The following is a 16,160-nucleotide window of genomic DNA, read 5'->3' on the forward strand; positions in this document are numbered from 1 at the left end:
TCCAGAAAGTTAAAAAGTTAAGAAATTTAACTTTGGTTGAGTAATGCTTATTCCTGTGTCGCGTGAAATTGCTGCTTTAATAACCGCTATTACAATATCCTTCCGATTCGTTTTTTTTTTCACATTTTGCTTTTTTTATTTCCTTCATAATTATCGCCGGTTTTGAAGTGAAAATAATAAATTTGTAAGACAGAAACGGACCCACATAAAAAACAGACTAGTTTTCTTTAAAAAATAAATTTATGATTCTTTACGATTTTCAAAAATCTATCGGAAATCTATTATAGATTTTTGGGTATTTCCAAAAGACATTCTGATCCGCATGAAAATGTGAACACTCCAAAAATTTATGCTACACAATTTTTTTCTATATAAATATATATGATCATATATGTCGATACAGATATGTTAATAGAGATTTTGTCACATTTACGCCGATATTTACGTAAAAATATATACCAAATGTGTTTAACATATTTCTTTTCGGCGCAAACCTACGCGCGTATATTCTACTCGCTGAAAAAAATTGCTAACTATAACCATCTTGGAATAGTGAATGATTAGCATATTATATGTGACAATCTTTAACATATAGATATTTACTATTGCCGATAGTAATAGTTATCATCTAGAAAATAATATTTCTTATACCTGAAAAATTTCTATATTTTGCTATATGATAGTAATGATTATCATCTCGGTTAAAAATGGTTACCATTTCCGATAGGAAAAGTTAACATAAAAGAATGAGAATCTTTCATATGTAAAGATGGAAATAGTTACTTCGTTAAAATAGGGGGGGGGGGGAGTACTGCCACTTTTTTCCAGTGCGTATGTCGCATATATATATTCATATATTCGAGGACTCTTTATACAAAGAGACGATCCCTTACTTTTCATAGATCTGTGATATGGGAATCATTTTCATATATTTTCAAAAAGACTCGTAAATACAGTGTATGCTCATATATTGACATTTAAATCATTCATACTTTTTTAAATATTACTCTTAATGTTACGTTTATTAACTATTATTACACTGTATATTAGGCCTACATTCTATTATTTTGCTGTTCTAAGCACAAAAGTGGTGACTTATTACTATGATATTCCTACTGGTTTGCACTTAGCACAGCAGCATTCTAGTAATAAAACCAGTAATAAATATATAAATATTTTCTATACTTGGAACTAGTATGAATTTATCAATAATTATATAGTAATTAGTACAAAAATCAAATAAAAATTGATTAGTTTATATCAATTTATTTTTTGAAACCATATAAAATATTCATGACCACATTTACCGACGGACATTACAATGAATATATAAAATTTTAGCTGACGATATCTTCCAAAAAAAAAATTGATTGCTTATCGAGTCATGGCAATAAAAATTTATTACTGCAGGGAGGTCTGATTTTATTTCACAACTAGATCATAGGTAGTTTTAAGTTTTATAAAAAAAATTAAATTTTCATATATTAAAACTTATATTTTTTCTGATAGTAATACATAAAAACTTATTGTAATAGGCCTCAAAGTTTAAAGCAAAAATAAAACTTGTGCCTAAAGCATCATTAATTTTTATCGCTTTGTCTGAGATATTGTAAGACGACATTTAACTTTGGAAAAAATAAAAAAATACTTTTTTTGAAGACTAAATTATAATCATTTAAATTTAATATTCTTCATCTAAGAAAATATATTCCAGTTTAAACTTTTACGATATTTGAGGTGACAAATATAATGTCTTAAAACTTAAAACCGTCTGTCCTTAATGCGAATACAGTGTTTTGCTTGAAGATCTAAAAGTTTTAAGTTGTTAGCCAATCGACGTACTCACAATACATAAACAATGTTTGGGACTGTTATTTTAGAACGTAGGGATTTGATTTTAAGCCAAATTTTTTTTATCTTATCTGTAAATATTATGAAATAATTTATAGTTTTTAAGTCCGTTGTATTTCTAAAAATAATAAAAAACTGAAAAACGGTTGACCCTACCGACCAACCATTGAATTTGCAAGTATTTCGAGCTCGAAAAGAGGACGCATTTTTAAAATTATCTTGTTGAGTTCTTTCGTCTTGACAATAAAATATGAAAATACATTTTGAAGTATTTTATCGCGCATTCTTTATTGTTTCTAAGATAATGTTTGTTTGTAAATATTTCGTATTTTTCGAACGAATTAACTAGTTCAGCGGGAAAATTTGTAAGGTCGTCGCTTCGACAATGCCTTTCAATGATCATAAAATGAGGACCATCTCAAAAAGTCTATTGTAGTTAATGATGTCCTAATAGCAAATACAGTCGAAATCCATTGACTCGGACAGTTAGTTTACAGAGAAGCGAAAATTTTCGAAAAATTTCGACTTATCAAATGCCTCCTCTATTAAAGAGTAAAATACTCGTATGTGCTCTTACATCTATACGAATGATGCATACATAAAATATGTGCGTTAAGGTATATAATAAATATACACTGACACAAAAATGTATATCATCCGGTGGGAGACAGCGTAGCTCACAGGGGGTGGGGTTTAAGAATGAGGACAAGTTACGAGTACAAGGAATTCGACTTTGACTGTTTGTTGCACATCATTATTTTGATTTTATCTGAATATGGAACTCATTGGGTTTGCATTATTAAGGTAAACATATAAACTCGATAAGGCCCTAATAGTATTTCAGACAAATCAAGAAAAATTTTGAAAAACTTCTTTACGCTTAATTTCAATTTTTTAAATTTACTGACAAATATGAAAGAGTAGTATGAGAGCTCAAAAATTAAAATTTTCAAAATTTCATTTTTAAGATCTAAGATTTCTAAAATATATTTTTAATAATGTCTTCAAGCTCGAAGACAGCGAAAAGTTTTGGAGCTTGCCCACAAAATTAGTCTATCACGAGATTTTTTTTTTTCTAGGTAAGAACAAAGATAAAAGTTATGATGGAGTTATTTTGATAATGAGGATAAAACGACGAGATTTATTTTCTCTGTATGATGTCTTCAGATGAGAACAAATTGAAGCGCTAAAACTTATAACAAACTCTCATTTTCTACATCGATAAATGGAATTAAAATTTTCTGGCTCCGATTTTCAAATTTATTTCCTACTCAGCAGGAACAAAATAAAAACAAATCTGTTCATCTATAAAAATTAAGCCGGAAAAGAAATAGTCAAGAAATAATCCACCAGTGAAAAAAAGCTTAATGTACAAAAATACATTTAATGGATAAAAAAAAGCAGCCAAAGCTCTTGATTCGGGACGCACAGCACGTTTTCCCAACAATACCTAGCATACGGAGGAAATAGAATCGAATCATAGCTACAAAAAAGAATGCTCTAGTGCGCAACCCTAAACTAGGAAGATGTTAAGGTAACGTTCAACTATATCAGACAAGTCCTTTAGGTTTATCTTTCCGAAGCCATTGCGCATATGTTGTGCACAATTGTGCTTTAAGTTGCTTGTAGACTCAATACATGCACGGAGAAAAATGCAGACAAAAGTACGAATTTTTATTATACTGTCGACAAAACTTCAAAAAGGAAGTTCAGCCGTCAAAAAATGATTATGCTGCACTATAATTATTATTGTGAGCCTTTAGAAACTTTTTTATTTTGCACTATAATTCGTAATTTACACAAATAATTTTTATTAAAATTTATCAATAAGTTTTAAGTCTATAATATTTTTTATAGTGTAGAATAATTTTTTGGCGGCTCAACTTCCTGTTTTATTTGGCCGACAGCATAATAGAAATTCGTAAATATCTTTAGCCCATTTTTCTCCATGTGCTAAAGAGAAAAAAAGTGATAGAGTAACTAGCATGAGATAAAAAAAACTAGTGGTTGGGAACAGGGGTAGGAAAAAGTAATATATGCCGTGAAAGTTCTATAGTAAACCAAAAATTGGTATAGATTATACTTGTATTATTAATTATTTTTTTAACAAAAGAAAATACTCAACCAAAAAAAAAATAAAAGTACAAGAGGATAATAGGCATAGTCTTTAGCATGAAATAAGACACCCAGATAACAAATTATTATATAGAACATATTTTGTTTTTTAGTATTTTTTTTTGTTTAACTCTACGCCCAAGGTTGGTTTTCTTCCTCTTTTCAAAAAATGATAAAAAAGAAAGCTCGTAAACATTTTTTTTCTTAAATAACTGCATCGTCTTTCCCTAAAATATCATTTGTTAAAAATTTTTTGAATATTTAAAGTGTTTCAAATAATAATTGGGAAGTTGCGTCTCAGAAATAGAATAAAATCGGGTCCATGGTATTTTCATGGCCAATACCACGAAGATGCCGCATTATTGATTATAAAGTGACTTTTTTTATTTTGTTAAAAATTTTTTGAAAAAAAATTTGTCGTCCGTTGTGCCCCAGGTGTTTCGTATTCGCTCTGAAACTTGGTAAATATATCAAACTCATTAAAATATGACATTGACAAGAAAATTTTTTTTTTTGCGAACTTTTGAAGAGATCCATCGTGCCCCGATCTCTCCTATATTTATAATTATTTATGAAGTTAATTTTTAATTCAAGAATATTTGTCTCTATTCTTAAAAGTAATTTTTCAAAAGTCATTACAATTTGAGATAATTTTTCTATTTTACGAAACAGGTAATAAACACAATTTTTAAATACAATGAAAATAACAATTGTCTATTTTGTAACAATCTAACTTGACGATTGGTTTTCAGAGAAAAGGGGTTTTAAAATCTAATCTGGCTTATACATCACAAGCATAGTCGATTGATGAAGTAAAACAAAAATAAATAAAAATCCATCTACTTTTCGACAAATACTGAAAGAGAGAACAAATAGATTTTTTTTTAACTTGTTACTTTGTAATCTCTGTACAAAAATAATCCTATTTAATTAATATTTACCAAGGTTTTTATTTATTTAACTTCAATACCGGATTCGCGCTCGTATCTTTGGAATTCATTATTTCAAAAACACAGATATGCAAAGTTACAAAACTCGACTTGTACATATTCGTTAAATATATTCAATTCATTATTAAATAATTTACTACTGCGTAGAAAATTTACATAAAGTTAGCAATACGCGAATAATTTATATTTTTTTTAAAGAATAATATCGCAGCATATTTTACAATAGTGGCATTGACATCATACTTCAAATTACAAGTTTTCAAATAATTTTCAAAAATAAATTCATATTTCATTCAAATTCAACTCTATACATATATATATAGATAGTATTCTCCGGTAGGAAAAATTTTGATTATTTTTCTGTTACATACAAACTAATTTAAATTTTGATTACAAAAGTATAAATAATATGACCTTTGAATTAATAAATAAACCAATAGTACTACAATTTCCAAATTAGTAAAAAGTTATGTGTTTTTGATAATCTATGATATGATAACTAAATCTAATATTTGAAATACAACGAGACAAATATAAAATTATACTTAGAGGAGATCGGGCTGAAACAGCAGAATTTAATTCGTGTTCACTCCACAAATTTTTTACAGTATATATATATATATATATATAGATGAAGAGCGGGCAAAATGGGACCGAGTATTCAAAAATTTGCGGTCAAAATTTTTTTTCAGAGTTCTTTTACTTTTTTTTGAAGGTGGTCCGTTTCGCCCGCCTTTCTTTTATATTCCTCGTTTCTGGTTGAAACATTTAATGGTAATAATCCCAACGTGTAGGTACTAGTCCCTTGATGTATTTTTAATGACTGACGTAGAATACATAATGAGAAAGCAACAAGTACAGAGGAAAAATAAAAAAGCTGCCGTAACCGTGTTATTTTTTCAGTATGTAATTGTTACTGCCATATCATCCCGTAGAATACATATTGCAGTATTACAATTTTTCAATAAAAATTTATTTAAAAGACACTTCATATCCAATAAAATGATAATTAGATAAACTGATCGACAAATTTTTTAACATTAACACGAAAATAAAAACATGAAATTGAAGTATATATTAGATCTACTCTCCAAACATGAATAAGTGAAATAAGTGAAAATTCACTAGTTCTGAGTGCCAACCGAACCACTTTTTGAAATTAGTGATTCTGTTTGCACTTGGAATTAGTGAATATTCACTTATTTTCACTTATTCATGTTTAGAGAGATAATACTATATAGTTTTATGAATAAAATTGGATTCAAATTTATTTCATAATCAAAAAATGACTTTATGCTAATCTACAAAGCATAGAAACGCATCATATTTTTTTATTATTGAAGGAATTGTTAAATTTTTCGTACAAAAATAACGAAATACAAATCAATGGTCAATTGGTCAGCTTTTTCACAACAAGGACTTAAATAAACAGTTTTTGCTGACGTTTTTTCGCCGGATAAATACAACCTCGATAAATTATTTTATCGTTTGTTATTACAATTTTGAAGTATTCTTACGTAAACCTAACTGATTTACTGCAATAATCAATTGGTAAATAAATTAAACATTCCAAATAAATATAAAGTACAAAAATTAAAGCCTGCAATGATAATTATTCCATTGCTTTGAATTCAAATTAAACTAGCGTGCATACTTCGCGCGCATATCGTTTTTCATATATTTATTTTAATGTATATTTTTGTGTCGTTTGCATATATTTTTTTGCTTTTGATCAATCATGTTACGAATAGTTTGGCTTCACATATTTTTCATGTCTATTAATATTATAGGATAAAATTCAAAATTTACTTTTGACTTTTATTGTAATTACCATTTTTTTTTATTTTGCTCACGTTTAATGGCAATAATTAATCACTTGGTTTACTGTCTGTTGAAATCAAGATTAAATATTTTAACAACACGAATAAATTCTCCATCATTCAAATGTTATGATCTCCTATTAACATCGAACTATTCCAGCCACGTAAATCAAATTCAAATAAAAATGTTAAAAAATTTATATTAATAATGATTACGTTATTAATTACTGTGCTCGTTACCTGACGGTTCGATATAAAATGCTATTTTTTATGTAGAAATTCAAAATGAATTTTTTTTATTTTTTTAATAAAATAATTAGTAATAAAAATTAATGACAATTGATTCAATATGTAAATTTACTTCAATTGAATGTTTTTTTATAATAATGACTGAGTTCAAATGATAGATCAAATCTATTAAAATCGGTGATTTCATTTTTATTTTTACAAAAACATTTTTTCTAAACAACTAACTAAAGAATATTTGCTGAAAAGAAATACATTTTTTTATCATTGCAAAGTTTTCACTATTTTTACATACACATTTGATTGTTAGCGATGTAAAGTATCCGAGGCCAATGAGTTAATTAAAAAATTTAGTGAAATTAATAATCTTTTCTTATTAATTATGTTTTTTTTTTATTTTCCGATAAATATAAATTTTATAAATTTACAAAGACTTTGAAGTGTACATATTCTGAAGCAAGTCGGGTAAGTGGTTTATGAGTTACACGAAAAAAACCTTACAAAAAAAAGTTTTTATTTTTTATTTTTTGTATAACTCGTAATCTATTCGACCGATCGATCTCCGTACGGAAAAAGTATATATTCGGGCAAATCTGAATATATGTCGCATATATGAGACATATATTCAATTTTGCCCGTATAGATCCCGGATATATACTTTTTTCGTACGGAAATCGACTTAAAAATTTAATCAGATTTAAGTTCTGATGAACCTTTTCGTTTGCCTCAGTTCAAATCGATTGATTCGTTCCGAAGATACCGTCGAACAAAAAGAGTTTACACACACGGTCTCATGAAAACTCAATTTTCGAAAATCGGACTGAAACCAATAGTCATGTGGGGCAAATTTGCATTGCAGGTAAGAATGCGCAAACCCATGCATTTCGTATTGAAATATATGGGTTTGCGCACTCTTATCCACTGCGCACACTTGCCCTACATGGCTTTAGCTTACCTTTCTTTTGAAAATTTTCAATTTGCATAGTGGAAAGTTCAAACAAAATTGCGATCAGGGAGCTGATGGATCGAGAAGGGAGCGATCTGTTTAGCCACCGTCGCGTGTCATTCCAGTCTCATTCACAATTCGAATTGATGTCAATATTTTACGTATCGCGTATCGCTTCTTACATTAACCCCCAAATAGCTTAACGAGTATCGTGTTAATTACAATACCTTTTTTTCTCCGTGACGGAACTTGAATCAGAAAAAATGTGTTCTCCATATTTAATACACTAACATAAACATAACATTGTGGACAAATATTTTTTTTTTTTTTTTTTTTTTAATTTGTCGTATCATAAATTATTTGAATAATAACATTTTTTTCGCATTTGAAATAAAATTTGACTTCTGATACTCAAATAATAAATCCACTTTTTCACACCGTTTTCGAGGTTTAATTCAACACCGATTACTTTAACACCGGGATCGCGTGGACTTACACTTTTTTTTTCGACAGTGTATCGATATTCCGTGTTGCCTCGAATAACTGAATTATTTTTATTGAAATTAATAAAAAATGATTACAGATTTGGTAAAACCAATAAATGAAATCAAATTGTGTACGGCATTGAAAATAGATATTAATTAATTATTCCCCTAGATATCCCGTCGTGCCCCAATTTACCCCCATAAATATGTATATGCTGTAATATATAATTCGTTTTACATTTGGAGGAATAGGTTCGAATTCCATTTCCAATACAATTTGTAACATCTAAATAATTAAAATGAATGAATCACACATTTAATAAATAAATAACCCAACAATTTACAAGAATAACAGAAACATAAATGATATAAATTTTTATTAAAGTATAAAGATGTGTTTTGTTACAATGTCAGATTGTTAGTATTAATTTTCATCTAAAGGATTAAATTACTTTGTTATAAAATAAAAAGAACGTTCATATTTTTTTACTTATAATATAATAATATCCTTGCATTCGTTAGAATATGTAAAATAATTTTAAATATTCACTCCCTTTGAAATTTAAAATTCTTTTTGACATTCTAAGTTATGTTACACTTTTTGATTATTCATTGTGACACAAACATAAACTTTTAAAAATAAAACTCAATATTGTTTTTACATTTTGCGACATAATTTATATTTGACATGAGACAAGATAAACTATTAATGCTGACTGTGAGTCGTTCTAATTATTTATTCACAACTCAGGAAATGCCCATTGTATAAAACAGATGTTTTATTTGATAAATTAGTTTAAATATAGCAATGCCATTACATTTAATTTATAATTTATGATTGTATGACGTTCAGATTAATATGACACAATATTCCATTTATCTGAAAATTAACGTTCCGCAAATAAACTACTTAACCTTTTATTGAGTATATTGATAAATTTATGATACATTAACATATTTTCTTAACACATATTACATAATATTATCTTTATGAACGTGTAAACATATTTTTTTAAACATTTTAAATTCGGCATCATAAAAGTATAGCATTGAAGCAGCACTATATGGGTTGAGTTTTTATATTAATATATTTTACATTTGAATCGAAAATCGTGAAATATTGTAGAATTATTTTTCATATTTTTTCAATGTCTATTAAAATTTTTTGAGTTTATAATTTAGTGTGACAATACTTAGAAAGATAAACAATTCGAAAAATACATTGTAAAAAAATTTTGGTGTGAAAATGGTCCCCAAGGACTTTACAAGATTTGCTTGGTGTAAATTGACGGTGTGAAATTTCCTTGGTGTGAAATATCAAGCGGTGTGAGAGTTTTTTTTTACACCATTCGGTGCACTATACATAAATTTTTGGTGTGAAAATGGCCCCCAAGGACTTTACATGGTTTGCTCGGTGTAAAATATCAAGCGGTGTGCTTTTAACTCGGTGTGAGTGTTTTCTTTTACACCATTCAGTGTTATTGGCTCAAACAATAAAGAGTTTTAAATAAAGAACTCATGCATTTACACCATTGATGATGTGATCGATCTAAAATTTAACACTGTGCGACGTGTAACTTTCACACCGGTAGTGTTGAAAATTTAAACACCAAATTATTCACACCACGCCGCGGGCTCAAAATTATTTACATTGTATATCAAGAAGAATTACCATTGACTAAATAAAGTATAAAAGCTTTCTCGAATTTGTATAAAAAGTCGATAAAAATATAATATATTAATAATTTACTTTAATTATACAAATATAAATTAAAATTACTTGACCAGTTATAATTTAAAAATTATGTTAATTAACTTAACATTATAATCATAACGTTAAATTTCAATTCATTTAGGATATCATTCAATTGATATTATCTTCATTTTAACTGAATTAATTATTGAATGGAGTTTACGTACATACATATTTTGGGAGTCAACGAGTTAAATGTCAATATACAATTATCTTCAATAGAGGACAACACTCAATTCAATATTGAATATGATATTAAATTAAAACTTTCTTAATATATTTTCATTAAAGACCAAATATTGAACCGCTAATTGAATAAATTATTCACATGAAAAAAATTTATTACATATTATTAAAAAAATTCAAGATATTCAAAAATAATATCAAACAGTTTTAAATATTACATTATGTTTTATAAATGCAATCAAATTTTTTAGCATTACACAAAATTATATTATAATTTTATATTGAGACATAGAATAATTTATCATATGAATATAATAATACATTTTTTACTCAAAGTTACTTTAGTCATATTTATAAGCTGAATTCACATTCAAGTACTTCTGTTTCACGATAAAAAATGTGTAATAAAATATTCGCACCATTTTAATATTTAAGTCTAAAAATTTTGTATATCATTCAAAATTATTTGAAGTTTCGGAGAACGCTATAAAAATTATATTTTTATTATAACCTGCGTGAAAAAAATTCGTTCCAAAAAAGTTAGATGTGTAGAACTTCTACATTTGAAACAGCTTAGAATTTTAAGGTTAACTTTTTTCAAAATTTTTAGATTTTGATAGTAAAAAAATATAGTTGATCTAGAACTCACGCGAAGGAATTTTGAGCCAGATGCGACCAATTTGAAACGTAATTCTCAAAACGCACCTTCACTACATTTTTTCTTCGTTTAGAAAAAGCTCAAAAATCTCTAATTTGAGATCTCTATACTGGAATGAAAAAATGTAGTTAATATACGATTTCAAAATTATGTTTTATGAACGTTCTTATTAGACTCGAAATTCGCCCACAGTAAGTTCTAAATTAATTATGTTTTCTACTCCTAAAATCCTAAAAGTTCGAAAAAAATTTATTTAGAAGTTCTAATCTGTCTCGAATTGAGAAGATCTAAATGTCAAATGTTTTTTGAATTTTTTTGGAACGGATTTGTTTTAAACGTGAATAATATATTTATCTTCTTATAAAAATAAATTTTTTTAACCTCGAAAAAGTTCAAAACGTATAGCAGAATATTAGAAAAAAGAGAATAAACTATTTTATTTATATTTCAGGATGTTCCTAGAAGCGGAATTAGAAAGTAAAGCAGAAAACACCATCGTCAGCAATGATTCTTTACAAAATTTTTCAAATACATCCACCAACGGTGACTACATTTTTGATCGCATCGATGTCAAAATTATATTCATTACCCTCTATTCAATCGTATTTTTCTTTTGTTTTTTTGGTAAGTATTTGAAATTTATTCAAAGTATTATATTAAGAAGTCTTATCAATGTATTTATGGAATTAAATAAGTTGATTATTTATAGTGAACAAAAAAATTATTTGGTCTATAGATTATTTTCTAATAAAAGTAATTTCTAGTTCAATATTACGCGAATTAATTATTTAATTAAAAGTTCAATTCAATGAAAGTCAACTTCATATTTAAGTTTCGAACGTGTCTTTAAAATCACATCTTTTTTTAACGTAAGTTAAACTTTAGATGGCTGTAAGTTAAATTGTTGAATCAGAGAAATTATTTTATAGTATTCGTTTTGCGGGAAATTCAATTTACTATTAAATTTTAATTTATATTTTTACTGTATAGACTAATCAAGTCTCAACAATAGCAGGTTTTTAAATTTTTTCTAAAGAATCCATTTTGCAACCAGTCATGGTCCATGTATTTTTGTCAGCTGTGTTTAACACTACGTATTGAATAAAATAATTATTATTTTTTAATATTTTCTTAAAGTTCTTATTATGCACTAAAAGTTGAATAACAATCAGCTCAAAATGAAAACTCACAATCATAATTTTTTAAATACCTACGATTTGTGCTTTCAAGAATGCACTTGACGTGTGACGACTGACTTATTTTACTTGTGGCACATTATATTATTTAGTATTTCAAAAAAATATATTACAAGCTCAGCGATCTTTATTAAAGTGTGACGTCGGACTGACAGACAGAATAGATTTTATATGCGGGAAATCAGGGTACGAATTTTGACTAAGTCAAATAATTTCTAATACGACGCTGATGGTAGTATAAATTATCATATAATCTATACTACCATCAGCGCCGTAAATTGACACCAACCCCAATAGACACCAAAGTAATAATCATGTTGACAATGATAAAAAGTAGAAAAATCATTATTATTTAAAATTTAATTTATTTATTTTTATTTATCAAACTTTAATGCCAAGGCTTAAGCCGAATGGCAAGTATACATAAACAATATTAACAGTATCAATATTAATATTCCTGTGTAGAACAAATTGTTGAAAAAAGGATAAAAAAGTGTTGAGTATTCTAAACATCAAAACGTGACGCAATGACGAACCTTTTTTATGACGAAAATACACAGAAAAAAATAATTGACTTAACACTACTAATTAACATTTTTCAGTGCAAAATACGTTCAGAAGTAACTAATTTTGAACTATTTATGAACGTTTTTCGTTCTAGCATATCTTGATAATATATCATATGAGGATATTTATTGATTTTTCTCTTGAATTTTCAAATGTGTCACGTTTTGAAGTTTAGAATAGTCAACACTTTTAACCTTTTTTTAACAATTTTTTTACACGGATTAAATAACAATAATTTACACTATCAGTATTTATATTTATATATTTATATTAATAAGTCACGTATAAGACTATAACAACAAATTTATAAAAAATTCTATAATAAAAATTATGAAACCAACAATACAGCCGATTAACAATTTTTAGACGCTTAGTATTAGAGGTTAAGTAGCTCATTCTTGAAACAGACTAGAAACGAAATTTTCTAAAGATTGACTATTACAATATTTTACTTTATGATGCTAAAAGAGAGCTGCTCTTATAAGTTAAAATTCAATATCGAACAGCAAATGTTAATAAATAAATTTTTGAATTTACTATGCAACATATTTCTTACTTACTCATATACTAGAAATTTTAGACTGAGAATAAAAAAATGTGCCACGAATGAGATTCAGTTCTCTCATCAAAGCCGCCGTTAGTTCAAAGACGCTGAATTTTGAGCGAAAGACGTCTTTTGATGAAATTGATGGTATAGCTCACGGCACATATTCTTTTTTGCTCAATGAAATTATGGATAATAATTAAATTCTTAAGATAGTAAAAATGATAAAATTTTAATTGCGTTCAGATATTGCAATATCAGTTTAAGAATTTTATTCCATATTCTTTACTGATGTAGCATAAATATTTTTTTGTGTAAATATTAAATTTCATTTAAGAATTTTCGAGTCAATGAATAACTCGAATACCGACTCATTTCACTTGATACTTAAACAAATAATAAAAATCTTCGTTGTTTTTTTTTTTATACAAATAATTTTTTGTTTTTTGAGCAAATAAGACCTTGAGTATTAAAATAATTGCCCTTGTTATTTTTTAATGATAAAATAATTGGATTATTCAATTAATCCGTCGAAAATTTAATAGTCTGTGAATATTGATTTGCTGTTAACTTTCTCTTTCTACCGATCTCGTTATCCGACTGTGCATGAACGACAGATGGATAATTGACATTGTATGAAGACGATTTAAACTTTTAAATTTATTGTATTATTCTACTGAAATACTTCTTGCTTGAATCTTCAATGAAACATTAATACAATCTATTGAGAAATATAATTGAGAATTCTCTTAAGCCTCGATAATCTTCTAAATGGAGTCTTAATTATAAGCGAACGTATTGAAATTTTTTTTATGTTTCTATAGCAATTATTACGATCGATCATAATGAAAAAAGAAAAAAAAATGAATTAAAAATTTACTTATTATTAATTTGAATTATTAAAATCAGTTACTGCTTTTATAAATCTCATAAATGGAGTGATTACGGACTTTATTTAAATCCGAATTCACTCCGTTACTCAAAGTTCCGCAGTTTAAAAAAAAATTACTCCGCATATGAAATAAATAGGGAGTTTTTTTTTTTAAAAAACTTCTTTGAGAAGTTAGTTTCAATCCGAACTGGAGTCTCAATATCGAAATAAACTCAGAATGAATTTTACTCTAAGGGGATTAAATAATTACATGGTCACCTGCTCTGCATTCACTCCAAATTCATTCCAGATTTAATCCATATTAACTTCGCAAATTTTTTACAATATACGTGATTAGACTAGCAGAATTAATAACGTTGGAAAATCAATTAAATAAACAGCCGATAAAGATATCAAAAAAGGAAGACTTTTGTTGTAAGATCTTGCGTTCGATTTCCGGTCTCGGCATTAAGCTAAAAGAGCTATAAGCGGGGAGAAAGTATTTAAAGCTATAACTGCAGGGCATAATCTAATAATAAATTTTTTTAAAAATCGCTTTTGCATTTATTTTTAGTAACTAAAAAATTCACAATACTGCAGTTAACCGACGTCTAATAACGTTTGGATTTTTTTCAAATCGATAAATTATAGTTTAGTTTATTTTCATTTTTGTAATTGATTTGTGGAAAAAAAAAAGAAAAAAGTGTTGATTGTCTGCTAACTTCAGAATCGCGTAAATTAATTATTTGATTGCCTAAAAAGTATGAATGAAAAATAATATAATTTTAATATAGCGTTATATATGATATAATATAAAGCTCTATAATGCTAATCATAAAAAAAATATTTTTGCATTTGGTACACGAAAAAATTTCTGTATTATAAAATGAGTATTTTTGACGTTCACGAGCTTAACAATGAAAATATTTCATAATATCCTTAAGCTTGTTGAGAAGCGGAAGGGATAGAATTATCATCTCCGGTATTAATAAAAAAATTTAATGCAACACTTGATTTCTTGGTATCAAATAATGAAAACAATTTTACATAAATTATTAAATGTTCAGTGTAAGCTAATTTATTATAATTGAAAATTTTCTGAATTTTTAAACCAATATACAAAAGGACATGTAAAATACTCGAGTATAAAGTAAACAAAAAAAAGGTTAGAGTATTTGTGTAGTACACCAATAGTTATAATAAGAAAATTTTTTTTAAACGCGCGATTTGTAATCATGTCTGACTTACTTTCGACTCTTAAAGATAGTACAGTAATCATATGTCTATGAATACGAGCTGCTACAACAATGGTTTATTGTCAAACTGAACAATGAATTTTTTAAAATTTGTGGTAGGAGCTAGTACAGGAGTCATTTATTAATCTGTGACTGTTCTCGACCCTAACTCACCCTCACAATGGCGAGTGAAGTTAATACATGCAATAGTTGTTCCTATATAGAACTGGACAATAAAATTTGTTCGACGCTGAATATGCATTTGCATACAAATGTAGTAAAATTTTGATAAAAAGCTTTTTTAGTTATCCAGGATAATTTTCATGTCCATACAAAAATAAACATTTCAAATTTAATATTCAAGAATTTGATCATTTTTATCGCTAGATTACATTAAATTATTTTTTGATCAGCATCATTTGATTAGTGTTTTTTCAAGACCTCTAGTTACTTTCGTACAAATATTTCTCTAAAACAAAAACTCTGAATGTAAAATAATTTTCAAGGCTCAATAATCTAATAATCAACGCTTGATTTTTGGAAATGTTCATTTGTTTAGCAGAAAAACATGACCAAAGTTTCCATTTACTGTGCAAATGCAACAAAGATAGTCAACTTGAGAATAATAAAGGAAAAAGACCTAACCCTACTTGAGTCGATCTGCTGCTGACTTTGTTTAGACGTTGAGTTGTCATACATAGTAATAAGTAAAATGTAATACTAGAATGTCATCAAAT

The 16,160-nt window shown here is 27.1% G+C and overlaps 1 protein-coding gene across 3 annotated transcripts in view; it reads left to right on the plus strand.

Moving 5' to 3' along the window:
• LOC103575969 (trissin receptor) overlaps window positions 1-16,160 on the plus strand; it is a 40,280-nt gene that overhangs the window by 17,140 nt on the left and 6,980 nt on the right. For 2 of the 3 annotated variants that reach the window (XM_053739064.1, XM_014443687.1), the window contains 2 exons: window positions 2,931-3,385; window positions 11,462-11,634. In XM_053739064.1, the coding sequence (XP_053595039.1) occupies window positions 3,378-3,385; window positions 11,462-11,634 (181 nt within the window). In that variant the 5' untranslated portion in view covers window positions 2,931-3,377. The remainder of the gene's footprint in view (window positions 1-2,930; window positions 3,386-11,461; window positions 11,635-16,160) is intronic. The other variant, XM_008555980.2, reaches the window with a different exon arrangement.

Source organism: Microplitis demolitor, chromosome 5 (assembly GCF_026212275.2).
Source record: "Microplitis demolitor isolate Queensland-Clemson2020A chromosome 5, iyMicDemo2.1a, whole genome shotgun sequence".
NCBI classification, from domain to species: domain Eukaryota; kingdom Metazoa; phylum Arthropoda; class Insecta; order Hymenoptera; family Braconidae; genus Microplitis; species Microplitis demolitor.